This window comes from Labrus mixtus, chromosome 6, assembly GCF_963584025.1.
Source record: "Labrus mixtus chromosome 6, fLabMix1.1, whole genome shotgun sequence".
NCBI lineage: Eukaryota > Metazoa > Chordata > Actinopteri > Labriformes > Labridae > Labrus > Labrus mixtus.
This window is the reverse complement of record NC_083617.1, coordinates 9,660,716-9,687,743: the sequence shown is the minus strand read 5'-3', so window position 1 is coordinate 9,687,743 and position 27,028 is coordinate 9,660,716. Positions and strand designations below refer to the sequence as shown.

Genomic DNA, 27,028 nt, shown 5'->3' with positions numbered 1-27,028 from the left:
CTTTAAGAGACTTAAATTCATTAAATTATATGTACCGGTATATGTTATGTAACACTTTGTATGTGTTAAGTAGCTTTGTGTCAAGGCTAGCTAAGCACTTAATGCGTTTGTGTAGCTTTCAGAGACTACCTATTCACAATAGTACTCTGTCTGCTCATTCAGTTGGATTGCTTTTATTTGTGTCTTTTAAAAAAATCAATAGCCCTTTGTCTCACTTCTCTTCACTCTGACAGCTGTTGTTCCTGTTCTGTCTCTGTCTGTCTCCCTTTGTTTTTCTCCTCTGTCTCTCAGGCTGAAGAGGGAAATATAGAGTACAAGGTAAGCAAATCAGCTGTCATGCAAATATGGTGTGGTGTGCAAAATATACGTCTGTTTATTTATGAGGAGCAAGTGATGAGATCAGCCTGTTCATTAGAGTGAAAGTTACACATAAAGGTCAGTCGTGGTTACTACAAGCTGTCAGAAATATGTAGGTCCTTTGTCAGAATGTATGAGGGCAATCTCAAAGGGTCTGCAATGGAAAACCAACACCAAAGGAGATTAGCAAGATCATTTATAGTATCAGGACAGCTGTCTCCACTACATCAGTATAGACTAAGGTACCATTTTAATTGGATTAGCCCTATTATATTAAGCAGTGACTGGGTTTGACATTTAATTTTCCACAATTTAGGTTAAAGTTCAGCACAAATTTCTGATTTCTTTCCTCCCCTGTCTAGCTGAAGCTGGTGAGTCCCACACAATACCGCTTTGAGCACCTAGCAACACAGATGAAATGGCGTCTGCAGGAGGGTCGAGGTGAAGCTGTCTATCAAATAGGGGTTGAGGACAATGGCATGCTGGTGGGACTATCAGAGGAAGATATGAGGGCATCACTGAAGACCCTCCATAAACTGGCAGAGAAGTAAGTCAAGACATTGTAAAACTTGCCTTTTATTTAACCTCAGAGCCAATTCCAATTGATTAATATGACATCAGTAAGTCATTTTGGAATCACAAACAAACATGAAAATAACTTACTTGAACACATTGTTTACCTTTTTTACTGACAGAGTTGGAGCTGATATCACCGTTTTAAGACAGCGAGAGGTAGACTATGACTCTGATGTTCCTCGTAAGATTGCCGAGGTTCTCATTCGTAAGGTGCCAGATGACCAGCAGGTTAGTAAGGCTAAGGCGCGTTGTATTTAGTTTTGTTCTTAAGCTGTTGATTTGTTCTTTTATTCTGTTAAAGTTAAGTTCATTCTTTTTCTTGTTTAGTTCTTGGACCTACGTGTAGCTGTGCTGGGTAACGTGGACTCTGGCAAGTCCACTCTGTTAGGTGTGTTAACACAGGGGGAGCTTGACAATGGCCGGGGCAGAGCGAGGCTCAACCTCTTCAGACATCTTCACGAGATTCAATCGGGACGCACTTCGAGCATCAGCTTTGAGATCCTTGGCTTCAATAGTAAAGGAGAGGTGAGTAAAGACGCACGAGAATAAACTCTGTGTGCCCTTTTCATATACTCACACATTCTTTGTCACAAGTATTAGCACATGTGATATGTGTTATGTAATGGTAATCACAGGGTTTCTTCTTCCAGAGGTTCAAACAGATCAGATAAAACAGGTTTTTTTTTTTTAAAGTCATACACCACGGAAAGAAAGTTTAACACAATGTAATAATTATGTAGCTATGCAATACACAATAAAAAAATCTGCAAGATATGTAAGTAGCTGTTCTAACCTGACCCACACCTTCAAGATAAGTACTCAGGAATATGTATGTCTGTTTTTTATGTCTTCTAGGTTGTGAATTACAGTGAGTCTCGAACAGCAGAGGAGATTTGTGAGAGTGCCTCTAAAATGATCACATTCATTGATCTGGCGGGTCACCACAAGTACCTGAAGACCACCATCTTTGGCCTCACCAGCTATTGTCCAGATTTCGCTATGCTGGTCGTCAGCGCAAATACTGGCATTGGTGAGTATCAGTTCATTTAATAAAGCGTCTTATACTTTAATTACGGTAATATTTTAGCAACATTTGAACTCTTCTAACACATCGGCTTTACTGAAGTGTACTCGTATTTCTCTGTTTGCGCTTCATTCAGTCAATTTTCTGTGCAGATAAGCTACGTTGGGGTGTAATAGACACTAGCAGGACCAGTCTGACATACATTCTATGTTTGTGTACACCACACCTCCACACTGTAGTGGGCAGCTGTGGGTTAGCAAACATGTGATATCTGACCTTAAGTAACAAACCACCGTTCCCACCGCTTGCCTCCACCTGCCACTACTAGTCCAAAAATATCTCTAATACCATCCATTCATGTCAAAGTCCTGTGACCCTCTGGAGTTAGCTCCTTGCTTGATCCTTAGCTGACTTTAAAAACCATAGAACTGAAAATGACTCAGTGAGAAACTGTGTATGTCAACATTATCAACCCTGCAGAAACAAAGAAAGAAGTTATGCGCCCAATATTTGCAGCTTTTTGCTTAATTGTAAGGGTTGTCATTTTGTGTTTAAATACCTATATTTTTACTAAAGCAGATGTTTTTTTGAACAAAATTCCAGCAAAAGTATGAGTCGCTACGTACATCCAAAAATGTTGTTTCCTTCTCTGCGGATTACAAACAGACAAGTTGTTGTGGCAGGTAACAGCTCAGACTATTCTTTCTGTGCTACATCTGAAAAGCCAAATGAACCTAAGATGAAAAAATGCTGATCATAATTTATAGACCTTCAAAGGCTACCTACCTACAATGCCGTCACTGCTATTGTTCTTGTAAAATCGGTAACATGAAAAAGCAGACAGAGATTACAGCCCTCACTCGTTTTTTGCGCATTAGCCAATCTGGTCTAAAATAAGCTATTTGAATCTCTCACACAGTTCATGTGTTTTTGTGCCGTGCTGCACTTCATGTTTGTTCTGCAAACCCTGGAGGTTAGAGACAAAGAAAAAAGAGGGATGCCAGAAAAGTCAAGAATGATCTTTCCTCTAAATATGTTCACATCAGGAAAAGACAGAACTCCTACCATTACTTTAAATGTTGTTTTTTATCTTGACATACCATTTGCTTAGAACTCGTAGAAAACGAAAGAGGAAGAAATGTTTCCTCTTCTTCAATGGGCTTTCTCGCTTACGAGTCATTATATATGAACAACTTGTCCTATTGACTGATTCTGAAATGCCTAATGTGCTTTCACTCATAGCTTTTATGATAACCGCAACTGAGACTGAGAGCAGGACGTGAACTATTCAGGTCCAGTTTGGATATACTTGTAATCTGAGCTGTTCAAAATGGTGGGACAGGCTAGGCAGTCCTTTCCTTTGCTGAAAACAAACGGTGTATTTAGTCTTTTATTTCTGTTCTTCTTTACCACTGAGTGTAGGACACAACTCCATTCAGTTGTAAGCTTCTGACCAGTAAAAATGTGCTGTCAGAAGTGGGATTCGAACCCACGCCTCCAGGGGAGACTGCGACCTGAACGCAGCGCCTTAGACCGCTCGGCCATCCTGACATATTTCAAGGGGGGGTTGAGTCATCTACAAGAGGAAGGAGGAAGAGAAAGGGAGGGGGAGGGGCTGCTGTGACATGCCCAGCATGTGGGTGCAGGCAGATAAGAACACTCTGTGACCTTCTGTATAGAGCGTCTGTGCTTTCAGAAGCAAAAGTATTTCTTAACATGAGGTTATGAAGCAATCCTTGGTAATTTTATGTTTTTACAAATAGCTAGGAGCCTTGTAGATGGTATTAAGCACTCCAGCTCAGACTGCTCGTGTTATTAGATGAGTTATGTTCATGTGCTCCTGATATATGGCTGCCTGTTTTCATTGGTTTTGTCAATAAGATTATAAAAGTTAAATCATTTGGAAGTAGCTTTAAAACTCAGTTTTGCCTGTTATTTTTTTTTGTTGATTGTTTTTAGACTTTTCTTTTGTTGTAAAAGGCAAAAATTCATTTTCAAATCATTCATTACCTTAACCTTTTTTTTTTAAACATTATTAAACAAGGCAGAGAGAAACCACAAGCAGAGAACATCGTTATGGCTTGTTTGATTTTATTCATCAGCAATGTTAGTTTACTACCGAGCTGGAAAAGGGTGTTGTCAGAAGTGGGATTCGAACCCACGCCTCCAGAGGAGACTGCGACCTGAACGCAGCGCCTTAGACCGCTCGGCCATCCTGACATGTCTCTTGTAGGGGTTGGGTCTGCTAGAAGTCAGGGGGCACATGGGCCACATAAAAGACACACTCTGTGACCTTTGTAGAGTCTGTGCTTTTGTGAGCAAAGGCCTTTAATGCCTTCATTAGTAAAGCAATCATTAGTTATATTTTATTAATACTAATAGCTAGGAGACATGCAGATGAAAGCTGAGACTTGGAGATGCTTTTAGGCACTCTAGCTAACAGGCTATTGGCATTATCAGATTATTCTCACCATATTTAGCTCCTTATGTTGAATGGCTGTTCAAAATGTTAATGGTACCTATTACAAAAAGCTATAGCAACTACTGTAGAAGACGTATTTGAAAGATTTGGTTCAGCACTGATGTAAAAATTATGACAAACATTTGTCTGTGAAATGACATGAGAAAGAAAACAGACCAAGGAACCTCCCTCGTTCAATCTCAGAACAGATGTCATCTGTCTAGGCTCCAAATGTCTAGACAGATCTCTCTTGGAATCAGAGTATACAGCTTAACCTTCACTGTAAACCCCTTTTAATGTTATTCATATTCTTTAATTTATAATTATTTATGGTTGGATATCTATATCTATATGTAGTGCGCTGTTGCCTTGTCTGTGTGGGTGCCTGGTCTAAAATAGGGTTGGCTGGGGAAAATGGGGTCAAGAATGAGGACCGTCTCTAGCGATGCAACCGACAGAAAGAGGACACAGTGTCTGCAACCCAAGAACCACAGTTTAAATTATAAAACAGAGAGTAATGGATCTGTGCAAGGCATAGGAGTCATCTGAAAAAGTATCTGTTACAAGGCAAAAGGGCAGTTTATTTTTCTGGCATTTGTATGGGATTCTTTTAATAGATATTTAGCAACTCTACTACGTCCATTACCTATTGAACAGGACGAAGTTCTTGCACCACATGCCCCTTTACCTTAGGTGCCCTAAATTTAACAGCAAAACAAACCACAGCTCAGCTGATGAGAGGTCAGGCTATTCTCAGTCTATGTCTGTCTGTAAATGTGTTATGGGTCAGTACCCTTAAACGCCTTTGTGACCTATATCTGAACCAGACATAATAAACTTCACATATTATGGTTGAACGTTCCTTCTACTGCTATCTTTTCTTCTTCCTTCGATGACACAACAGACTCACGTCATGGTCAAATCTATCTGGATTTATCAGTTAGTGGAGATGGTCTTTTGACCTTTCAACTAAAATTATCTGCCTCCAGATTATCAGTGTTATCTTTTGTCGTAACAACCCTTCTGCTCACGGATATGGAGTTCCTTGTGTGTGCAAAGGGGCATGTGTAGACACTGGGTTTCTGTTTATATAATGTAAAAGAGCAATACCTTAATTTATTTGTTTGAGAATTTAGTGATATTTATTTGGTGCAGCAGAGCAAATTGTATCAACTTAATATCTTCTTATTTTCCTTCCTTTTTGACAGCTGGTACCACCCGAGAGCATCTTGGTCTTGCCATGGCCCTGAAGGTTCCCATCTTCATTGTGATAAGTAAGGTGGACCTCTGCACTCGGGCCACAGTGGAGCGCACGGTGCGGCAGTTGGAGCGCGTCCTGAAGCAGCCGGGCTGCAACAAGGTGCCCATGGTCGTAAGCAGCACAGATGATGCTGTCACGGCGGCACAGCAGTTCGCCCAGTCACCAAGGTACGAGACAACTGAATATACATATGAACACATACAATATAAAAAAATCTGCATTTGACTTAAGAGACCCTTTTTATAAATATGTTTCCTGATTGCGTGTGATTTTGCCCTCCCTGCAGCATCACACCCATCTTCACCTTGTCCAGTGTGTCTGGAGAGAGTCTAGACTTGCTCAAGGTCTTCTTCAACATCATCCCTCCTCTCAGCAACAGCAAGGAGCAGGAGGAGCTAATGCAACAGCTAACTGAGTTTCAGGTCGGTAATGTGCTGGAACACTTTTTTAGATGCAGTAGTATACACCTAACATTTGTTGATTTTGAAGTGCTTGAAGGTAGTGTGAATCATTACAGGTGGATGAGATCTACACAGTCCCAGAGGTGGGGACAGTGGTGGGAGGTACCCTGTACAGGTCAGTGTGATTAAATCCTCACTTCAACTAACTCCTCCTCTTCTATTGAACTTAATTCATTTTTGGTTTGGTGTACACTCTCTCATATCCACTATGCTCTTTGATTGTGCAGTGGGATTTGCCGTGAGGGAGATGATCTGGTGGTTGGGCCCACAGACTCCGGCCAGTTCCACAAGTTAACCGTCGGAAGCATCCAAAGAAACCGCTCTGGATGCAGGGTGCTCAGAGCTGGCCAGGCTGCCACACTCGCCCTAGGCAACTTTGACCGGTCGCTACTACGCAAGGTCAGACACTAATATGTGAAACTCTTATCATTGTCTCTTAATTGTTTGCCTCAGTATTTAGCTTGAGTCTGTCATTCTTGATTTTGAGGAGGATAGAAGTACTTATGACGTACAGAAACTCAAATTTTTTCATAGGAAACCTTAGAAAACACCAGTAAATGTGAGAGAAACTAACTAGTACACATGTTGTATTATTCTTTGTTGGTTATTTTATAGAGATTCTGTGAATGGCTTCAATAAAACACTTGCAATTCTTATTCAATGTTTTAAGTAGATGTTTACAAGTCTTATTTACAGTTTTTAAGCCACAGTGAATTCTAATCTATGTCAATGTCTTTGGATTTTTCACTCACAGGGCATGGTGATGGTGAGTCCGGAGATGGATCCTACAATCTGCTGGATGTTTGAGGCTGAGATTGTGTTGCTCTTTCATGCCAAGACCTTCCACAAGGGCTTTCAGGTTACTGTGCACATAGGCAATGTGAGACAGACTGCCACTGTGGAAGCTGTGTATGGCAAGGTTAGTAAATCTACTTAGCTAACACATTCTCTATCTGAAAGTTATTCTCCACTTTTAAATCCTGGGTTTCTTCTTATTCCAATGCGTGGCCTCACACTCTTTCCTTTTGTCTTATGATATATTTATGTACTGCAGGAGGAGCTGAGAACTGGGGAGAAAGCAGTGGTTCTCTTCAAGTTCATCAAACACCCAGAATATCTGAAGGTAGGAGCGAAGGTGCTCTTTAGACAGGGTGTGACCAAAGGTATCGGCCATGTCACCAAGTTGCAACCAATCGCCCAGTACCTACCATCACAAAGCGAGGACGAGGAAACCTGAAATTTGTCAAAGAACCACAACAGAAAACACCATCCCTCCAATAAATGAGGTGCTTTACTTAACCTCTTGTTTTCTCCAAAGAACACCCTCATCCCTGCACAGTAAAACCCTCTAAGAGGATTTTGTTGTTTTACTACCCTTTTCCAAAGCCTTGTTGCCACCATTGTCCCCCTTTTTTTTTTTTTTTACTCTTAGGCATTTTATAAACCGCTGTTACTCAAGTCTGTTTTCTGGCTTTGGATTTTAAAGTGTTGCTTTAAATGGTACTGGTAAGAGTAAACCTCTTAGCCCCCTACTCATCATATTCACAAAGCAACATCTACTAAAGTTATCCATCAACTGTCAAAAACACATAGTTGCAATGCATGCATTAGTAAGTATGTTCAAGTGCTACTTACACCTGAATGCACTCCTAACACGTTTAAAAATGGATGCACACACAGACTTGCACTAAACATAAAAGCCAGTATTGATATACCTTTGGCAGGAAATCGTTTACAACAGTTGCAGGTATGACATACTTGAACATGAGAGTGTAACATGTATCAAAAACATCACTACTTTCATAGTGACGCAACAACTTGTTACCAACACAGTGCCTGAGCTCAGTTGTCTTATATTAAACCAACTCTCTGAAAACAACTAATGGAGAACATGGAAAAACAGTAAAAGTAATGAGATACTGTTGTGGTTCTCAGACAGTTTGTTAGTTGAATTTAAGCCAGATCATGTTTAAGCTATTATGCTGATAGGGCACTTTGGAAAATGTAAAGGAGAGCATTACAAAGTATGCAAAGCTAGACTCAACCTGCCAAGATATATCACATTTTAACTGGTTTTATGTAATAAAGTTTGTGAGAATTATGTTCTTTAGTCACAAATGATGCCTCACGATAGTGTAGTGAAATTGCTATCTATCTTTCAAGTGCTTTAGTTACTCAGGTCCATCTAGATAATGGTGATAGACAGCATTCCTCTCTCACATGACTCCTCCTATGGAGGTTTCTATTTGAACTGGGTGTTCCTCCCAAAGCGACATTCAGCAACAGTGTTTCCCAGCAATTTTGTCGGAGGAGCTTGATGTCATCTCCTCACTTATGTTACTGATGTCACTAACTTTGAAGGGGTTTAACACAGTGCCTAGTGGAACTACTTTTTATGTAGCTTTCCATTACAACCCAAAGTTTTACAACCTTAATTATGTTGGTGCTACTCTGTAAAACATTTTGTTGATATGAGATGCTACTGTCTGTTTGAGGCTGGTTTTGGCCTCATTGTCTGTCTTATTATAGCATGTTGGTGTGATTTATAGAAGTTGATGTCCCACTGACACAAGTGATAGAAAAGACAACAGCAATGTGTGCCCTGTTTTGTTGCACCCACGTTGATATGCACAGTTTGTGTGTTAAATCAAAGAGAGAAAAACTAAGAATGCAATTCAACCAAATCATTTTCTATTCTTTATGAAGTCTTTATCAGGTGTTTGTTTTAATACACCTAAGAATATTTTATAGATTTCTAGTTGCAGATTTTACTATTCATTTTAACAGTTTTCACTGACAGCCTTCTTTATTACATCAACTCTTGTTCACTGTTTTGAAATCACCTTTCAGATATTTTTGCCTTTTAATAGAATATGTAATATGTTAATTGTTTGGGTGAAATGCAATATTTATGTACAGATCCAATTTGTCTGTCTTGGTGAACATGAATAAAACTTTGTCTCTTTAGCAGGTGTAATTTGTTGTCCTTCAGGTGAAACAAAACTTGCTAGAAGTTTTCATTGATGTCATCATACAGCCAGTGTTTAGGGTTAGGTTTGGTGAGGGGCGCATCGTTCTGTGGAACGCTACAAAAGCACGGGCACTTGGAGGACAATGAGTATTAAAATTACTTTAAATGGGTTTTTAGGGTTAGGGTTAACCCTAACGTAACATAGCCTCACATGTAACATAGTCAGGAATCGCTTCTCAAAAATAAGCTTTAAAAGGTTTTTCCAAGCTGGCGTAAGATGAGGCAAGAATAATTGACTCATTCTGAGCAATGGGTTTATTGTAGTAGGGAAAAAAGGACATTTAAGCTTTTAACTGTGCAATTGTTCTCTTACAGCTTGTAATCAGTATTAAAAAATAAATGGTTATCGTCTTTCAAAGTCAAATATTTTCTGTAACTCAATTACACAGCAAGACTTGATGCAATTCAAATGAAGTTCCAGCTCTTTATTCTACTTATTACTGCCATCTGCTGGCAAGTAGGAAAGTAGGAATTGCAACCAATATGAAAAGGATCCATCATAAACCCTGGTGTCAAAAATATCTCTAAAAGCATAAACTTTCTCTCAGTACATCAACATGTCTTTAAGTACAAGGGACAATAACATTGATTATTTAAAACTAGTTCTATGCTGCACATCCCTGTCATTATGGCGTTCCATTCTCTGAGCAAATGCACAAAACCAAACATAAAAACTGTTAATGATATATATGCATCTTTAAAAATGTTCATTGTATTTTGTTTTTAAAAATTGCAGTGCTGCAACACAAATTCAGTTCCTTTTGAAAAATGAATCCAGAGTTCCCGTACTTCCACCTTGGGACTTCTGTCGCTTTGGTTGTGGTCCTGACTGGCCTCTGCTCTTTGTCTTTCCCCGGGAGGACTGAGCTGTGCCTGCTGCTCCAACTCTGAGAGGAGTTTCAGAGACACTGGAAGAGGAAGAGTTGGTTGTCGGTCCTGAGGATGAGGAAAGGGAATTCTGCAGGTCCAGGGCAAAATGATAGTCATGGTGTTCAGGCATTTCCCAGACCAGCACCTCTTTGCCACAGCGTTCACAGGTTAACAGGTCTTCTGTGGCCACATTGGGAGGATGGTTAATTAATTCTTGATCAATGTCCTCTTCATCTTTAACATTTTCAAACGGGGACTGATGGGATGCAAACACAGTGGGATGTTGTCCATGTTGTTCTGAATCAACAGCATCAATATCTTCAGTGTCTTCCTTATTAACAGGCGTATTACATGTTAAAGCTGAAGTCTGTACGCTTCTTTCAAGACCTTTCTTCTGGAAGAAAGAGGAAATGCCAGAATTAGGGCTTGGTGATCCATTTTTAGAGTTAGAGTGGAGGGTAAGAGAAGGGACAGGGCATCTGGTATTGGTCTCCAGCTGAGTATCAGTAGCAGAGGTTTTATGAGAAGGTGGTTGGGTAATCCTGAAGTCCTTATCTTCATCCTCCTCTTCGAGATCTATGGTAACCCTCTGTCTTTGATTCTCCTTTGCCTTCTGAAAGAAGGACTGGATGGAGCTGGGTTTTTTGCATGCGGGGTCGTTTTTCTGTTGAGATGGTGTCTGGGTGGAGGACTGAGTGTTGGAGAAAAGACTCTGGGTTGCTGTGACATCGCTGGAGAGAAAGCCTGCAATGCCCCCTGCTGATGGAGCATCGCTGAATTTGCTTGCAGAAAGATGGAGCAGGGTGAGGGGTGGAGTCCTGGGGAAACAAGGAAAAGGGTAATAAATCACACCAGATCTCTCCTACCGATCATTCTAAACATCTTACTGTAGCATGATAGTCTTATTACCATGCTGCCTGGTGGTTCCCTGCTGTGTTGAGACTCTTGATAATAGCAAAGCTGTCAGCGGATAATTTGGTGGCTTCGTAGCGCACTAAAGCACAACATCGAGAGAAGCTGCTCGGCCTCTTATCACCAAGCTGACGCACACCAACCGTCAACAACTTAGCCACACGACCATTCTGTGCAGTGGTTAAACAAATGACAGGAAACACGGCTATATTCAGTCTATAAAAATTTGCCTGGGAACCAAGCAAGTATGAGGAAGTAGGTTTTACTGCCATGAATAGATAACACAACCACACACAGGTTATTTTTCTCACCACATCTTTGTCCTTAGTCAGCCGCTCCTCCAGCTCAAGCGCCAGTTGACGTAGCCAGTACTGTACCTACACAATTTATTATTATCAGCTGACATCAAGACTTTATGAAATTATACTTCACATGTGTTAAAAACTATTCAACATGTGTCTAATGGCATGGACTAACCAACCTCTCTCAAGGTTTCAGTCAATGAGACTTAAAGAGATTGGACCTTAACTTTATACCTTGATGTAAACGAAGAGGAAAAGAGTGATGTTTAGGTACCTGCTCCTTTGTAGCCAGCGATGTCTTCCCAGGGAAGTTTTTACTGCAGCCGATGGACTTAGGAAGCTGTCTCGGTTTCACCGCTTCAAAGTCAATCCCCCGGCACAAATCGTACAGCCACTGACTGCAGAGAAACGTTTTTGTGGTTGATTATCGAGTACAGGTAAAAAAGGTTGGAGGTCATATTTTTTCACGAGTCCTCTAAGGTTTAAGGTAAACACTTTTCCCTCTTGTGTGTTTGTATCATACGCTTTTGTTACCATATATGTTATGACAAACTCAAGAAGCAGTGTACTGACTTTTTTTTTGTAAATTAACATTAAAATAGCGATTGTGTCATCGTGTATCTGGCCTGTCTTACCCTGTCTTTTCTCCAAAGTGTTGTCCCAGTTGGGCCTGAGAGAAGCCAGTAAGATCTCCCATGTTCTTTACTTCCAGAGTCTCTGTAATGGAGGCTCCCAGTTTACCCCCCAGGTTGCGTCTAAACAGCAGAGAAAAAAAAAACAATGAAAGAGTGCAGTGTATTATTGGTCTACATTTGTTTTTATATCAGTATGAGTGTTATTTCTGAAGAGATATTTCTTAACGGTGGAGTAGTGCTTTTTACTCACATCTTGCCGATTGGTAGAGAGTTGAAAAGTTCTGTGACAGAGTCCAAAGGTATAACAGTTTGCCGGTTTGGTTTGTTCAGACCACATGCTAATTTGGCCAATACCTGGGGGGAAAAGTACACATTCAACTATGACTTTAACAGAAACACATTGCTTTAAAGTATTGCTCCCTCCTAACTGTTTGAATGAGACAAAAGAGAGAGGTGTTCTTACCTTATTGTGCGATATCCCGGCTGAACATCTGAAGCCCGTAACTTTCTCCACGGCAGCCCTCATTTCCTCCACAACGAGTGCACCCACAGTTAGCTGCAGATCTGCAGAGCTCTGCGCTCCAAGCAGGGAGACAGGTGAGGATGCCAGCCACTGCAGGAGACCTCTAGACCTTTGCTCCTCTAAAACAAAAAAAAGGTTCAAACTGTACCTGAGTATTGTGGCTTTGTTAGTTGTCACTTTTAACAACAGCCTCCTGTATCCAGTATGAACAAAATAAATACAGACTGTTGGCCTACCTTTATCGCAGGCAGCATCTTCTGCAGACGCTTCCTGTTCTGGTAGGCTTTGTGGGTACCCCTGAACGTAGGTTGCCTTCAGCAGCTGAGGATCAATTTGTTTGTCAGTCATTGTTTTCAGCCGCTGCTGTACGGTAGCAGTCAGATCCACGTAGGCCTCATCGATGCTGGCCCTCTCAATCACAGCGAAGCGAGACATCACCTCGATCACCTCCACACTAGCCTCTCTGTAACTACACGAGTGAGAAGGTTGTTTTCTTCACAACTGCTCACAGAAGTTGGAAGGGTGAAAAATGTGCAGTTACTGTTTTAGTCTACAATCCATTTGTAGAATAAAACAGTTTTAAGGCATAGAAACGTTGAATTAACATAGGAGTTATATGGTCAATCACAAGGACTTACTGGGTCAGGTCTGCTTTGCCATGGGACTCACGCACTCGTGCCACTTGGAGATCTGGGCACAGTTTCTTTGCGTCGTCCACCCACATGTTTCTAGTGACACCATGGGCCCTGGCCTCGTAACTCACAGCTATGATACTACCAGATGATGATATTAAGTTCAGAACCACATTTAAGAGTTGTGTTTACAAGCCATTAAAACTTTTTCAATCAAGTGGAATGGGTGATTACATTGAGGAAATAAAGGCGGGAAAGTTGCCAACACAGAGACAGATATTTAAATGATCAATGCAACTGAGCATACACAGTCTGGCTGGATAACAGCACTGAGTAAAAGAAGACACCTTCTGACATGAAGAGACTTTGGGATTTACTGAGTGATGTGATCCAGATCCTTCTTTGTGTGGCAGTCTTGTCAGATGCATTGATCACAAAAAAATGACTTCTCTGTGTCAGAAACTCACCTGCCTCCTTTCCAGGTCTTGTACTGGGCCACCACACAGGGAGTATTCCTCAGGGCTGGGTTGATCCTCTGCTCCACCTGAACGTAGAAGCAGTCCATGTCCACTAACGCCACCACCCGCTCCTTTCCGTGCTCCATTACACAAGAGGAGACCAAATCAGCGAGAATTAAACACACAAACAGGTCGGTGTGTGACGTAGGTGTTATCACCCCGGCTAGTTTATCCCATAGACTGTAAAAATGTATCCGTTTACCCGGACACCGAATGTGCTTCTATTCCTGTCGCTTTGTATTTCGCGCAGTTGTCAAAAGTTACATAAATACGTCATCAGTAGTCGACGTGGACCATAAAGGCGGCCATCATGGTGAGGACTTTATAACTACAGGAGCCCAGACATCAAAAAGTAATCAGTAACTGACCAGCTTATGGACTGTAAACGTGACGTTTTAACTCCAGGCTGGTGAATAAGAGGTCAAAACTCGATATTTGACTTCACTATTCTTTGTAATGCTGTCATGTTTGTCCTATATGCAAAACGTCAAACGCGATGAGTTTGGCGGGAAAACATCGCCATCTACTGGCTAAGTAAAAAATGAAGATAGAAATGAATGCGGCTGTCTAACATTTACATCAGCAAGCTTTATATTTGTCAACATGCTGGAGAACAGTAGGTAAGAAATTAATAAATTAGAGTATGTATTTGCCCTTTGGGCAGGATTATCAATTGTAAAAAAACATTCCTTCCAAGCAAGGCTGCCCATAAGGGGGGGAAAGGGGGAAAGTTTTTTGGGGTTAGGAAAGACACGATCCATCCCAAATTGAAGCAATAATGAGCACATTTTATATTAAACCTAAAAAGTCTCCATTACTTAGTAAAAAAACTAAATGTGCATTATATTAACTGTTTCCGGTTTTGAAATGTAAACCCGCTCTTCTGAAAATGGTATGAGCGTTTTTTGTTTTTTTTTGGTAGTTTTGTTATACTGAAGGGCCTGTAATGGCAATTTTCCAATTTTTTTCCTTTGCTCCAATTATTGCCATTAATACACAGGTAGGGGTGAAGTCTTACGCAGATGCAAACAATGATTTTCCAGCCGTTATTAAAGTTGAGTTGAAGGTTTATTGAAGTGACTTGATGGAGATATGAGAACAAAAAAACATACCATTTCCAGTGAAGCGTCGCCAGTAGAATGAATGAATTGTAGTTTGTCTGAGTGCTGGACTGAAACATGAATGCCGGTCTGGTGAGAACTGTCTGTGCTCCCCCTACCTGTGCCTTCCCTTTCCTGTCACATGTGCCACTATATATATATATATATACACGCCCCTGTGCATTCAGTGTCCTTAGTGAAAAATAATATATTCAGATAAATCTAATTATACAACATGCCAACGATAAACACAGAATGGCTCCTACAGGGCCTATTGAACTTAAATGTAAGGCCAGCAAAGTCGGACTCTGTAAAGCCATCCCAGGACCTGCAACAAACGTATTTTTCACTCAGCTCCAACAGCTGAATGGAGACAGGCCCAGGAGGCAAATATTAGCCAGGAGGTTAGCACTAGTGCTACTGAACCAACATGCATGCATTGATAGGTTATTCATAAATAAATTCTGGGGAGGGCACATTTACTTGCCATTTTAGGGGCCCAGGCAGGTTAGCAGGCCTGCTTGTAATTAAAAAAAAAAAAAAAAAAAGCATATCATGGACTAAGTAGGCCTATATTAGATTATTTTGTGTCATCTGTTTAAAACTCAAACTTTTTGATGTGACATTAAAGTCAAATTCTTATTGGATTTTAGAGTTTATTTTACAGCTTTATTATTTATTTATGACTAACAATTGCTCTTCCAAAACAAACTGTACAAAAATAACTACATTCATTTTAAAGCGTATTTTCTTCTGCAGTACTGGTTCAGTTTAACTTTGAAGATCAGGGAGAAAGGAAGTACAAAAAACTAAATACAGGAAATGCACTTTTGATCATCTTGCATCATAGCCAGATGATCTACACCACAGGAAAAGGTGAAGAACGGTATTCAAATGAGGAAGAGACCAAGTTAAAAATATGCACTGTGATAATGAAATCGCTCATTTTCTAGAAACACGCATTCAGACATGACTTCTCCATTTCCCCCTTACCTGATACTGACTGCGCTCTTAGGTAAGTCATAACTTGGGCTAAATGAGAATGTTGTGCAGAAATTATAAAGAAAATTGTGTAATATATTTTGAGTCTTGAGTCTTTGAGTCAATAAATATGTGTTAAATTAATTCAATGCTAAGTCTTGATATTTGTAACAGATGTAAGCAAATAGCTAAATACACAATGTATGTGAAAGCACCTCTTAAAATGAGCATCTGCTATTGTTTTCTCAGGATTTCACTGTGAAATCATTACAGTGAGTAAGGTCTCAGTTAAAGCCGGAGGCTCCATCTCCATCCCATGCCTCTATGAGCCGCCTTACAGAAACCATGTGAAATACTTGTGTAGAGGACATTTCTGGCTGTTCTGCTCAGATGCAGTTAAAACAAACCAGTCAGAAGCTACAGGGAAATATTCTATCTCTGATGACACAAACCAAAGAATCTTCACTGTGACTATTAACGATCTGAAAGATTACACAGATGACACTCGTTACTGGTGTGCTGTTGAACTTAAAAGGGAGGAAGATGTCAGTAAAATATTTCGGCTGTCCATCACGAAAGGTAAGTTCCCTTGAAATCCTCTAAGAAGCATATCAGTGGGGAAATATGTTTCAGATAAGCACCAACATGTTACACAACCAAACTATGCATTTTTTATTTTGTGCTTTTTTTTTTTTTTTTTTTTAAAGATATGCCAAGACTGTATGTGGACCATCAGAAAATAACAGCATTCGAAGGAGGAAGTGTGACTGTTTTGTGCCGCTATAAAAATCTAAAAGTAACAGAGTGGTGCCGGCTTGGAAGCACCTGTGTGACAGAACAGACTGGATCAATAGGTGGAACAACAGTGACCATCAATGAAACTGTCCTGAATGTTTACAATGTGACTATGAGTGGACTGACGACAGCATGCAGCGGCTGGTATTGGTGCACCAATGGAGAGTTTCAGATCCCAGTGCATATATTGGTTCACGAATTAGCCTCAACTACAACTGAGAAAATTACAATGAACACCAAAACAGCAAGTATGAAACAAAACCAATTGTCAAGCTGTTACAATAATGAGGCCATATATAGTGCCACACCAAAGGTTAGACAGATAACACAATAAACTATCATGTGATAGTTCCTGCAGTGAAAAACATTTTCATGACAACAACCAAACAGTTTCACATGTCATGTATTATCAAAACATGTATTTACACTGATAAATAACAATGGATCTTCATGATATTTGTACGCCAACCACACAGGGACACTCCGAACATCTACCCAGCCTTCTTTCAAGCCAAAAACAACTTTGCCCAAAAACTCCAACAAAAGTCTGGAAGGTGGAGAGAGCCTGCAAGATGAACTGGAGAGGTAAGTTCAATTCTGTTTTACATATCTTCTGCATATCATTCCTTCTACACTCTTTGCCTTGAACGATACAGCACTGCTGTTTCTATAAACTCTGTAAAATCCTTTAAAAAAAACTAAACATTTAAACATGGGATTCTGTTTTCTTTTTTTTTCATCATTAATCTCTGTAAAGCACAGATTGTACTTTTAAAAGTTAATGTAACAAAGTTGAACTGTGCTAAATCCTGAGTTGTTGTTTGATAAGTTAAACTTAAAAAAAGAATAGTGTATGTAAAGGAGAATATTCCCATTATTAAGCCCATTATTGTAAATTCAATGACCCTCTGATTTGCATTCATCTTGCAGCTCCACTACGGTTATGATCGTCGTCGCCCTCGTCTTACTGCTCTTGTTAGTCGCTGCAGCCTTTTTTGGATGGTGGAGGATAAGACATAGTGAGTCAGTTGCAAACTCTATTGCTGAAAAATCTCAGGATTTAAGATATCTGTTTTATTAACATATATTTTTCAAATTGAATATTTCTTAGAAACAACCCAGCCTGGGGCGTCAGACACCACGATGGTAAGATATAACATAGTAGCTCTTATTATTATGTTTGGTGATCATCTTCATCCTTGCTATATTTAATCTTTGTCCTGGCTATATAACAAATGAAACTGCCTTTCAGCATCATGGCCAACAAATGAGTTAATGTTGTGTGAATTAACACTAAATTAAGTTAGTGTTAGTCTTTGACTATAAATGAGCAGGTCTATATTTACTCGCTGCAAGGGAACATAACCTGCGCAGGCTCATCTCAATGAAACACTATGGGAATCTAACTAAAACACTCTTAATATTTAAGGCCTTTATAAACTTGTAAGCCAAAACATTATATGATTTAATTTCTGTTCTCTGAAGTTTGCAGGAGACAACTCTAGTTAGTATTGGAGCCTTTTACATTCAGATTTTTAAAGTAGGAGAGCCGTTTAGAGAGATACTTTTTATTCACTTAAACTGCTACTCTACATAAGATACCGTGGTTAATTCTCACACATACTGTTAGTGACTAGTCCACTTACAGTATATTACAGTAGACAGAACAGTTGTGACATCAGACAGTTAAAATGGTGAGTAATTGTGGAATAATGTGTTATATTAAAATGATTGTCAAATTTCAAATTCATCCATCACAGGGCTCAGACACCGCGAGTGATCCTGATCTGCTCTATTCCACCATCTGTCATAATAAACGTAAAGCAGCCCACATGAAGGTAAAACAGTAAAGACAGTAAACAGCAAAAAAAGTGCTGTTTATTTCTGAACAGGAAAGGAGAACATGATCTGGCAGAATTGAACACATTCGCTCCTAATATGTCTTAGTTTTCCCCCTAATATTGTATTTATTTGACTGAATTTCATCTAGCAGAACCGTAGACCTGAAGACAGCGTGACATACAGTACCATTGTGTTGAAGGATTGTGTTCAACAAGGGGTATGTGATTAACTTAAACCCGCCTAGGCATCTTTAAAAATAACAACAATCTGTAAATAGCAAATACAAATTAGTAATATTTTAGTCCATAACTATTCAGCATCTTTTTCTTTGTACTTCCTTTTTCTCAGATTCAACCAACAGATGGAAGTGTGATCTACAGCACAGTGAAAACTAGTGAAGAAATAACATCTGTAAATGAGCTGAGGAGATTATAGCAGCGCTTAAGGAGTCCTTCGCTGGGACTCTGTAAAGCTGTAAAATAAATATTTGCTATTAACCAGGTTGAGCAAGACATCAACACATGGGGCCACAAGCTGGGTCAGTTTGTGTTTATATATAATACATATATATATATATATGTGTATAAACTGCATGATGCAAAGTTGAACATCTTGCGTTTGCATTTATTAAAGTAAGTCTACTGTTGGATGTGGTTTGTTCTTTCAACACGACTGTTTTACTGGTGTACATGACCATTCTATTTTCTTACACGCTCTTTATTTACTTATTTTTGGTAGTGCAAAGTTGAAGGTCTTCTGACATTGGGTTTCCTATTTCAATGTAACCAATAACTGCTGACATATTTAGAAGCTATTTTACAAAATTCAAGTCATGATGCAGTCCCTCTGCAGAAAGTTACACGATGCAGGACTGTACCATTACTCACAGCAGTGATAAGTATCATCTATAAGCGTCCAGATGAGAAACCCTCTGAAATCGTCATCTGTATTCAACAACAATAGAACCATAAGAAAACACAGAAGCAATTATTTCACAGCTTGAAGAACAAGCTTGTTGGATTTTTATCTGAGTGAGATTATGATATAAATAAGAAGAGACAGGAAATGTCTAAGACTTGTAAGAGCTGTAAGAGCTGTAAGAGCTGTAAAAATTTAATTAGCATCGTGTTCAAACCAGAGGTTTTTTCTGCCCCGTATTTGTGAAACCACACTGCTGAAGAAGCACATTCAGCTGATGTGTAAGTCCTTGCTCATATACAGGTTTGAAATTTAGCTTTATTGCAAAGAAGGTATTAAAAATTTGAGTCGATACATCTGGAGTGCTGATCCTTTTCTTTTGAGCTTTTGCATTGAATTAATTTACAGCTAGTCTGCAGTAAACTCTGCAAAATACCAAAGATAGATTATTTTGCATAAATATTTGTACACATCATCTAACCACTGAAGGCCACTTCCTTTCAGCAGGGGGAGGACAGATTTAATTTTTTGCATTTGTATAACAAAGAATATCAAGAAGTAGGACCAGAGTCTTGCAGTTCACTGGTTCATTCTGCTCCCTCAGCGACATGGCTTTTCAAATTAGCTTCCTTTTCATCCTCGCTGGACTAACAGGTAAAAGAAGATTATGATAATTGCAATGTAATGTCAGTTAGACAAGAAATATTGTACATACCTGTGATATTGTATTATTGTGAAACCTCAGCTAATGTGAAATTTGAAAATAGACAGGAAGATCTTTTTAAGTGACTTTATGCATTATACTGTATCACATGCTTTGTTGCAGGAATTGACAGCATATCAACAGTCAATTTAGTATCAGTAAAAGCTGGAGATTCAATTTCCATCCCATGTCTGTATGGAGCACAATACCAAGACCATGTGAAATATCTGTGTGAAGGATACAGATGGGACAGCTGCTCATATGGAGTGAAAACAAACCGACCCAATTCAAACAAGTTTTTGATCTTTGATGACAAAAAGCAAAGAACCTTCACAGTGATTATCAAAAATGTGACTGGTTCTGACCTTCAGTACTGGTGTGCTGTGGAGATAAACAATTGGGCAGATGCTGGAGAGTATTTTCAACTGTCAGTCACTAAAGGTAAGCGCACCTGTATCATCTTTATGCCAATTTCCAATCCTTTGTGAAATATTAATTAGAAGTAAACACACTAAAGGGGGTTTCATGGTTTCTGCAAATACTATTTTACCAGGTTTAATATTGGATTTTTAAAATATTTTGTTTTATCTATATAGCATTTTCTTATCCAGATTCATACCATGGAGATCAGAGATCACTTTTACAAGAGAGAGCTGGCCACAAATAGCAACAACACACATTTTCAACTGTAATCAAACTCACACAAACGATTTCTTTGTCAGCCACAAAGCAATTAAAGAGTTAAGAAAACTTTTAATCCTGCAGCTTTTGTATACTGCTGCAGCACTTGAATTTCCCCACTGGGGATCAATTAAAGATTATCTTATCTTATAAAATATAATTCAAATGTCTGTGAAGGTTATCAGTTATCCAGGTCATGGATAATTTAAAGTTTGATCCAAAGGCAACTGGACTGGTTCAGAATCTTCAACCAGTCCAGTTGCCGTGGATCAATTCAATTTAAACATTGACAGCATCCAATGGTATCCAAAATATTCTAATAAAAAATGTTTTTCTTTAGATAAACCCATTCTCTATGTGGATCACCAAGAGTTAAGCGTCTTTAAAGGCGATTCCATCGAGATCAGCTGTTACCATAGTATCTTCGGGGGAAATATGTGGTGCCGTCTTGGTGGGTCCTGTGTGACAAATTCAGATGGATTGCTCGATGGAACAATTGTGGCCGTCATTGCGAGGTCCAGTAAACATTTCACTGTGAGTGGACTAAGGACAGAGAGCAGCGGCTGGTATATGTGTGTCAAAGGAGCCTTTATGATGCCAGTGCATATAACTGTCATTGAGCAACATCTTACCAGTGAGTACTATAAATTTAATTAAAATGTATAAATATACAAATTGTTAATACTTGTGATCAAATCTATTAACAAAAGCTTCTTTTTGATATAGAAAAAGATACTATATCATCCTTAGACTTGCAGTTATTGTCTTATCTTAAATGATTTATTTGGGGTGCCAGTAGCCTAGTGGTTTGTGTGAGACGCCCCATGTACAGAGACAAGGGTCCTCCAAGCAGACGGCCCAAGTTCGAATCCGACCTGGGGCTCCTTTAATGCGTGTCGTTCCCCAATCTCTCCCCAGTTTCTGACTCTATCCACTGTCCTATCTCTAGAAAAAAAAAAAAAAATAAGCCTTAAAAAAAGCTTGTTGTTGAAATTGCTTAACAACCTTATCATCCACATTCTTTCAATTTCTCCTTAGCTTTGGGAAACCCAACACCTACCACAGTTGACCACAGGTGAGAATTCTTAGCAATTGAATGCAACTGCAGTTTTTTACTGGTTAAACTAGTCTCGGTTTCCATTAATTCTTTTGCATGCTTTGCTTTAAATGTGTGATGCTCCAGTGCTGGTCCAGAGAAGTTCCTCATCCCTTTGAGCTTGTTGATCCTTCTTGCGATAGCAACTTTGATCACCTGGTTCCTGTTAAAAAGACATAGTAAGTGGATTCTGAACTTTGATGAATGCAATGTATGTTTTGTCATCAAATTCTTACTTCACATGACAATTGTGTAGCATTGCCATTGAGTACTAAAAGTTTTTTTTTGTTTATTGTTTCAACTTTAGAGAACACCACAGCAGAATCTTCAGCAACAACGGTAAAACATGAAGATTCAATAAAAAGGACATCACGGTCTTGTTCTTCACTTTACAGAACACTGATACAAAGCAAAACAACCATTTGTTAAATTTTGATTAATAACATAATATTTGAGTGTTTTAGTTGTAAATTACAGTAAGCATTTGAAAATAGAAACTTTCTTGAGCCACATGTGAAATCATATATAACAACACAAATATACCAATGTGGTTATCAGCCTACACTTCTTGCTTTTAAATCCATTCTTTTTTCGTCTGCTCACTTTCTGGTTTGACACAGACTGCAGAGGAAGTAACATACAGCACTGTAGCCATGAGGAATAAACCCTCAAGCCAGGTAAGGGACTGTGTGAAAATGACTGGCCTAAACCTTTTTGTTACATTATTAACAGATCCTTTAAAGATATATTAAAATTGTATTTTGACCTCTGATTTTGACCTGTTATACTAGATTTCTAGTGTGCAGTTCCAAACATTTGAAACGACAGTCAACTCCTATGATAATGGATATTCTTCTTTTATTTTGGTTGCCTCAAAATATCCTCTATTTAAGTAACATCTGGTTTATTCCTTCGTCAGGCTCAAGAGGAAATAACAAACAGTTATTTCAAGCATGTAAGAAAAAAATCAGCAACATAGTCCTGAACCACTATGAACATAACATTTCTCAATCGATCTGTTTTAAATTTTTCCCTTTGTTCTTACACAGGGGTCAGATCCAGGGGGGGATGTGATATACAGCTCTGTGGTAATATTGAACCAAACAAAAGTCACATTTAAAGAAGTTTTCTTACATTATTAGGGGTATTAACAATGTTAGCCGATGTCGCAAAAACCTGACATGGTTTTCTTTTTTTTTCTTTTAACAGGTTGAAGGAAAAGTTTTGCAGGCAAAGGGGCTTTGAGAGAAATGCTGATGGAGTGTCCCTTTAAGGATTTTTTTTTATTTTTATAGTTATACACTTATTCAGTTTTCCTATTTTTCAAGAACATTTTCAAGAATCACACATTTTTGAGCCCAAAAAACAATGTACCCAACTTCAAATTGAAGCCTGGAGTCGTTAGCTCACCCACAGATTCACTCTATACGGTATAATTTTAGAGCCAAGGAAAATCTATTACTATTCAGATATTTGTAGACTGTATCTTAACAGTTCATATTTCCGCTTAACAACTGAGCGAACTGCATTTGCTGTGACTGAAAATGTGGCTGACTTCCCTGTAAGTGGGAAACATTATGATGGTATTTTAGAGGTGTTGAAGGCTGATGCTGTGGAAGCTTTATTATTTCTGTTGCTGCTAAATAACACATTTCAGTGAATGCTCTTGGAGATCTGGTATTTTATTCTAAAAGTATGTATCCACTGGACCTCATCCCAAAGTCTAAAGTAAATTTTAATCTGCTGGAGTTCTGTCATTAGAGGTATTTATAAGCATCATCCAACATGCTACAAACATCTTACAGATGGAAAAGGAAAGGTTTTTCAGGAAGTAGAAAATCAGCACATCGATAGCATGCTTCATGCTCACCAACATAGCTGTTCATATGCGCTTTTCATTCATTCTCATATAGCTCAGTTATCTATAATATGTAACAATTTAAGGAAATTCTTACAGTGGACCTATAATTAATACGCTGTAAGTGGTGTCATGATCACATTTTGAGAAAAGTAAGGGTCATATAGGCAAGAAGGGTGCAGAAGAGCAGCATTGTGAGGGGCTTTGTGAGGGGCTTTATTGTTCAAATGTTAAAGTAATTTAATAAAGCATTATGAAATTGTTGGACAAAATATCCATACATTTAAAATTGTGTTGATGTGTGTTGATTTTTTTTAAAGGTGACAGCAAGATTTAAACCGGGGACTTTTAGTGTAGAAAAGATGAAACTCAAAATCGACAGTTTTACCTAAACTACACTGAAATCTTCACAACAAATAAAATGTATAACATACTTCGAACTTCCTGTTCACGTTTACATGGAATAATTATTTATTTAACGGTCCTCTACCTCCACCTTCAGGATTTTTAGGTTAACAGCAGGCAAAATGTCTTAACAGTCATGAAATAACAGCCAACACTAATAAAGCTATACATCCTCCTTCACATAGCTGAATGTAAAGATGTTAAATAACTAAAATAATGGTTAGCAAGACATCAACACATGGGGCCACAAGCTGGGTCAGTTTGTGTTTATATATAATACATCTATATATATGTATAAACTGCATGATGCAAAGTTGAACATCTTGCGTTTGCATTTATTAAAGTAAGTCTACTGTTGGATGTGGTTTGTTCTTTCAACACGACTGTTTTACTGGTGTACATGACCATTCTATTTTCTTACACGCTCTTTATTTACTTATTTTTGGTAGTGCAAAGTTGAAGGTCTTCTGACATTGGGGTTGCTATTTCAATGTAACCAATAACTGCTGACATATTTAGAAGCTATTTTACAATATTCAAGTCATGATGCAGTCCCTCTGCAGAAAGTTACACGATGCAGGACTGTACCATTACTCACAGCAGTGATAAGTATCATCTATAAGCGTCCAGATGAGAAACCCTCTGAAATCATCATCTGTATTAAACAACAATAGAACCATAAGAAAACACAGAAGCAATTATTTCACAGCTTGAAGAACAAGCTTGTTGGATTTTTATGTGAGTGAGATTATGATATAAATAAGAAGAGACAGGAAATGTCTAAGACTTGTAAGAGCTGTAAAAAATTTATTAGCATCGTGTTTAAACCAGAGGTTTTTTCTGCCCCGTATTTGTGAAACCACACTGCTGAAGAAGCACATTCAGCTGATGTGTAAGTCCTTGCTCGTATACAGGTTGTGAACTTGACATCTCAAATTGGACTGTTATTCAAATATTGGAAGCGAGGCTACCAAGAAATTGAAAAGGATTTTTGTGTGACGTGCTTCTTCAAATACAGATAATAATTTGGGACCAATGGGTGAACAGTTTCCTGGGATTTGTCGACAGATCGCAACAATTTCAAGGATCAACATTTTGAGTTTCTCACATGGTCACTCTGTCACTTTAGCAAAGTCTGGTTGTTTCTATACAACAGTGTAAATGATAATGTATGAATGGGCTCAATGTTCTGAACAACTAATTAAACGTTGTTCTGATCATCAATTCAATGAGAAAAAAACCTCATGAAGTTTGAAATGTAGCTTTATTGCAAAGAAGGTATTAAAAATTTGAGTCGATACATCTGGAGTGCTGATCCTTTTCTTTTGAGCTTTTGCATTGAATTGATTTACAGCTAGTCTGCAGTAAACTCTGGAAAATACCAAAGATAGATTATTTTGCATAAATATTTGTACACATCATCTAACCACTGAAGGCCACTTCCTTTCAGCAGGGGGAGGACAGATTTAAACTTTTGCATTTGTATAACAAAGAATATCAGGAAGTAGGACCAGAGTCTTGCAGTTCACTGGTTCATGTAGTTCATTCTGCTCCCTCAGCGACATGGCTTTTCAAATTAGCTTCCTTTTCATCCTCGCTGGACTAACAGGTAAAAGAAGATTATGATAATTGCAATGTAATGTCAGTTAGACAAGAAATATTGTACATACCTGTGATATTGTATTATTGTGAAACCTCAGCTAATGTGAAATTTGAAAATAGACAGGAAGATCTTTTTAAGTGACTTTATGCATTATACTGTATCACATGCTTTGTTGCAGGAATTGACAGCATATCAACAGTCAGTGTAGTATCAGTAAAAGCTGGAGATTCAATTTCCATCCCATGTCTGTATGGAGCACAATACCAAGACCATGTGAAATATCTGTGTGAAGGATACAGATGGGACAGCTGCTCATATGGAGTGAAAACAAACCGACCCAATTCAAACAAGTTTTTGATCTTTGATGACAAAAAGCAAAGAACCTTCACAGTGATTATCAAAAATGTGACTGGTTCTGACCTTTATTACTGGTGTGCTGTGGAGATACACAAAGGGCCAGATGTTGGAGAGTATTTTCAACTCTCAGTCACTAAAGGTAAGCGCACCTGTATCATCTTTATGCCAATTTCCAATCCTTTGTGAAATATTAATTAGAAGTAAACACACTAAAGGGGGTTTCATGGTTTCTGCAAATACTATTTTACCAGGTTTAATATTGGATTTTTAAAATATTTTGTTTTATCTATATAGCATTTTCTTATCCAGATTCATACCATGGAGATCAGAGATCACTTTTACAAGAGAGAGCTGGCCACAAATAGCAACAACACACATTTTCAACTGTAATCAAACTCACACAAACGATTTCTTTGTCAGCCACAAAGCAATTAAAGAGTTAAGAAAACTTTTAATCCTGCAGCTTTTGTATACTGCTGCAGCACTTGAATTTCCCCACTGGGGATCAATTAAAGATTATCTTATCTTATAAAATATAATTCAAATGTCTGTGAAGGTTATCAGTTATCCAGGTCATGGATAATTTAAAGTTTGATCCAAAGGCAACTGGACTGGTTCAGAATCTTCAACCAGTCCAGTTGCCGTGGATCAATTCAATTTAAACATTGACAGCATCCAATGGTATCCAAAATATTCTAATAAAAAATGTTTTTCTTTAGATAAACCCATTCTCTATGTGGATCACCAAGAGTTAAGCGTCTTTAAAGGCGATTCCATCGAGATCAGCTGTTACCATAGTATCTTCGGGGGAAATATGTGGTGCCGTCTTGGTGGGTCCTGTGTGACAAATTCAGATGGATTGCTCGATGGAACAATTGTGGCCGTCATTGCGAGGTCCAGTAAACATTTCACTGTGACTATGAGTGGACTAAGGACAGAGAGCAGCGGCTGGTATATGTGTGTCAAAGGAGCCTTTATGATGCCAGTGCATATAACTGTCATTGAGCAACTTCTTACCAGTGAGTACTATAAATTTAATTAAAATGTATAAATATACAAATTGTTAATACTTGTGATCAAATCTATTAACAAAAGCTTCTTTTTGATATAGAAAAAGATACTATAT

At 38.7% G+C, this 27,028-nt stretch overlaps 3 protein-coding genes, 1 long non-coding RNA gene and 2 other non-coding genes across 10 annotated transcripts in view; 3 read left to right on the top strand and 3 right to left on the bottom strand.

The window, feature by feature from the left end:
- gtpbp2a (GTP binding protein 2a) overlaps positions 1-9,107 on the top strand; it is a 432,981-nt gene extending 423,874 nt beyond the window's left edge. The window contains exons 3-13 of the mRNA XM_061039904.1: positions 292-318; positions 720-904; positions 1,053-1,161; positions 1,261-1,458; positions 1,789-1,963; positions 5,627-5,846; positions 5,966-6,101; positions 6,197-6,255; positions 6,368-6,539; positions 6,895-7,059; positions 7,195-9,107. Of these exons, the coding sequence (XP_060895887.1) occupies positions 292-318; positions 720-904; positions 1,053-1,161; positions 1,261-1,458; positions 1,789-1,963; positions 5,627-5,846; positions 5,966-6,101; positions 6,197-6,255; positions 6,368-6,539; positions 6,895-7,059; positions 7,195-7,377 (1,629 nt within the window). The 3' untranslated portion in view covers positions 7,378-9,107. The remainder of the gene's footprint in view (positions 1-291; positions 319-719; positions 905-1,052; positions 1,162-1,260; positions 1,459-1,788; positions 1,964-5,626; positions 5,847-5,965; positions 6,102-6,196; positions 6,256-6,367; positions 6,540-6,894; positions 7,060-7,194) is intronic.
- trnal-cag (transfer RNA leucine (anticodon CAG)) lies at positions 3,426-3,508 on the bottom strand. Its single transcript has one exon. It is a non-coding gene; the product is annotated as a tRNA-Leu (tRNA).
- Positions 4,095-4,177, bottom strand: trnal-cag (transfer RNA leucine (anticodon CAG)). The gene has a single exon. It is a non-coding gene; the product is annotated as a tRNA-Leu (tRNA).
- A 304-nt stretch (positions 9,108-9,411) lies between the features above and the next one.
- polh (polymerase (DNA directed), eta) lies at positions 9,412-14,004 on the bottom strand. Of its 2 annotated transcripts, XM_061039901.1 has the most exons (11): positions 13,513-14,004; positions 13,052-13,186; positions 12,650-12,882; positions 12,354-12,532; positions 12,141-12,244; positions 11,891-12,010; positions 11,530-11,653; positions 11,265-11,330; positions 10,951-11,123; positions 10,780-10,859; positions 9,412-10,746 (listed from the first exon to the last, which is right to left on the bottom strand). In XM_061039901.1, exons 1-11 carry the CDS (start codon positions 13,647-13,649, stop codon positions 9,923-9,925), a joined length of 2,175 nt encoding a protein of 724 aa, XP_060895884.1. In that variant the 5' UTR covers positions 13,650-14,004; the 3' UTR covers positions 9,412-9,922. The 2 variants fall into 2 exon arrangements, with proteins under 2 accessions (XP_060895884.1, XP_060895883.1); XM_061039900.1 differs by having other exon boundaries at positions 9,412-10,859.
- Positions 14,005-15,604: 1,600 nt separating this feature from the next.
- Positions 15,605-18,861, top strand: LOC132975396 (CMRF35-like molecule 1). Of its 2 annotated transcripts, none has more exons than XM_061039909.1 (9): positions 15,605-15,678; positions 15,894-16,223; positions 16,352-16,687; positions 16,916-17,024; positions 17,370-17,458; positions 17,551-17,585; positions 18,200-18,277; positions 18,433-18,498; positions 18,630-18,861. In XM_061039909.1, the coding sequence occupies exons 1-9, from the start codon at positions 15,633-15,635 to the stop codon at positions 18,714-18,716; spliced, it is 1,176 nt and encodes a 391-aa protein (XP_060895892.1). In that variant the 5' UTR covers positions 15,605-15,632; the 3' UTR covers positions 18,717-18,861. The 2 variants fall into 2 exon arrangements, with proteins under 2 accessions (XP_060895892.1, XP_060895891.1); XM_061039908.1 differs by having other exon boundaries at positions 18,430-18,498.
- Positions 18,862-21,565: 2,704 nt separating this feature from the next.
- Positions 21,566-23,826, top strand: LOC132975399 (uncharacterized). 3 transcript variants are annotated; one of them, XR_009673266.1, is made up of 5 exons: positions 21,566-21,658; positions 21,767-21,858; positions 21,987-22,018; positions 22,300-22,634; positions 22,729-23,826. It is a non-coding gene; the product is annotated as an uncharacterized LOC132975399 (long non-coding RNA). The 3 variants fall into 3 exon arrangements; XR_009673267.1 differs by having other exon boundaries at positions 22,300-22,356; positions 22,599-22,787; XR_009673265.1 differs by having other exon boundaries at positions 22,300-22,787.
- Positions 23,827-27,028: the final 3,202 nt, after the last annotated feature.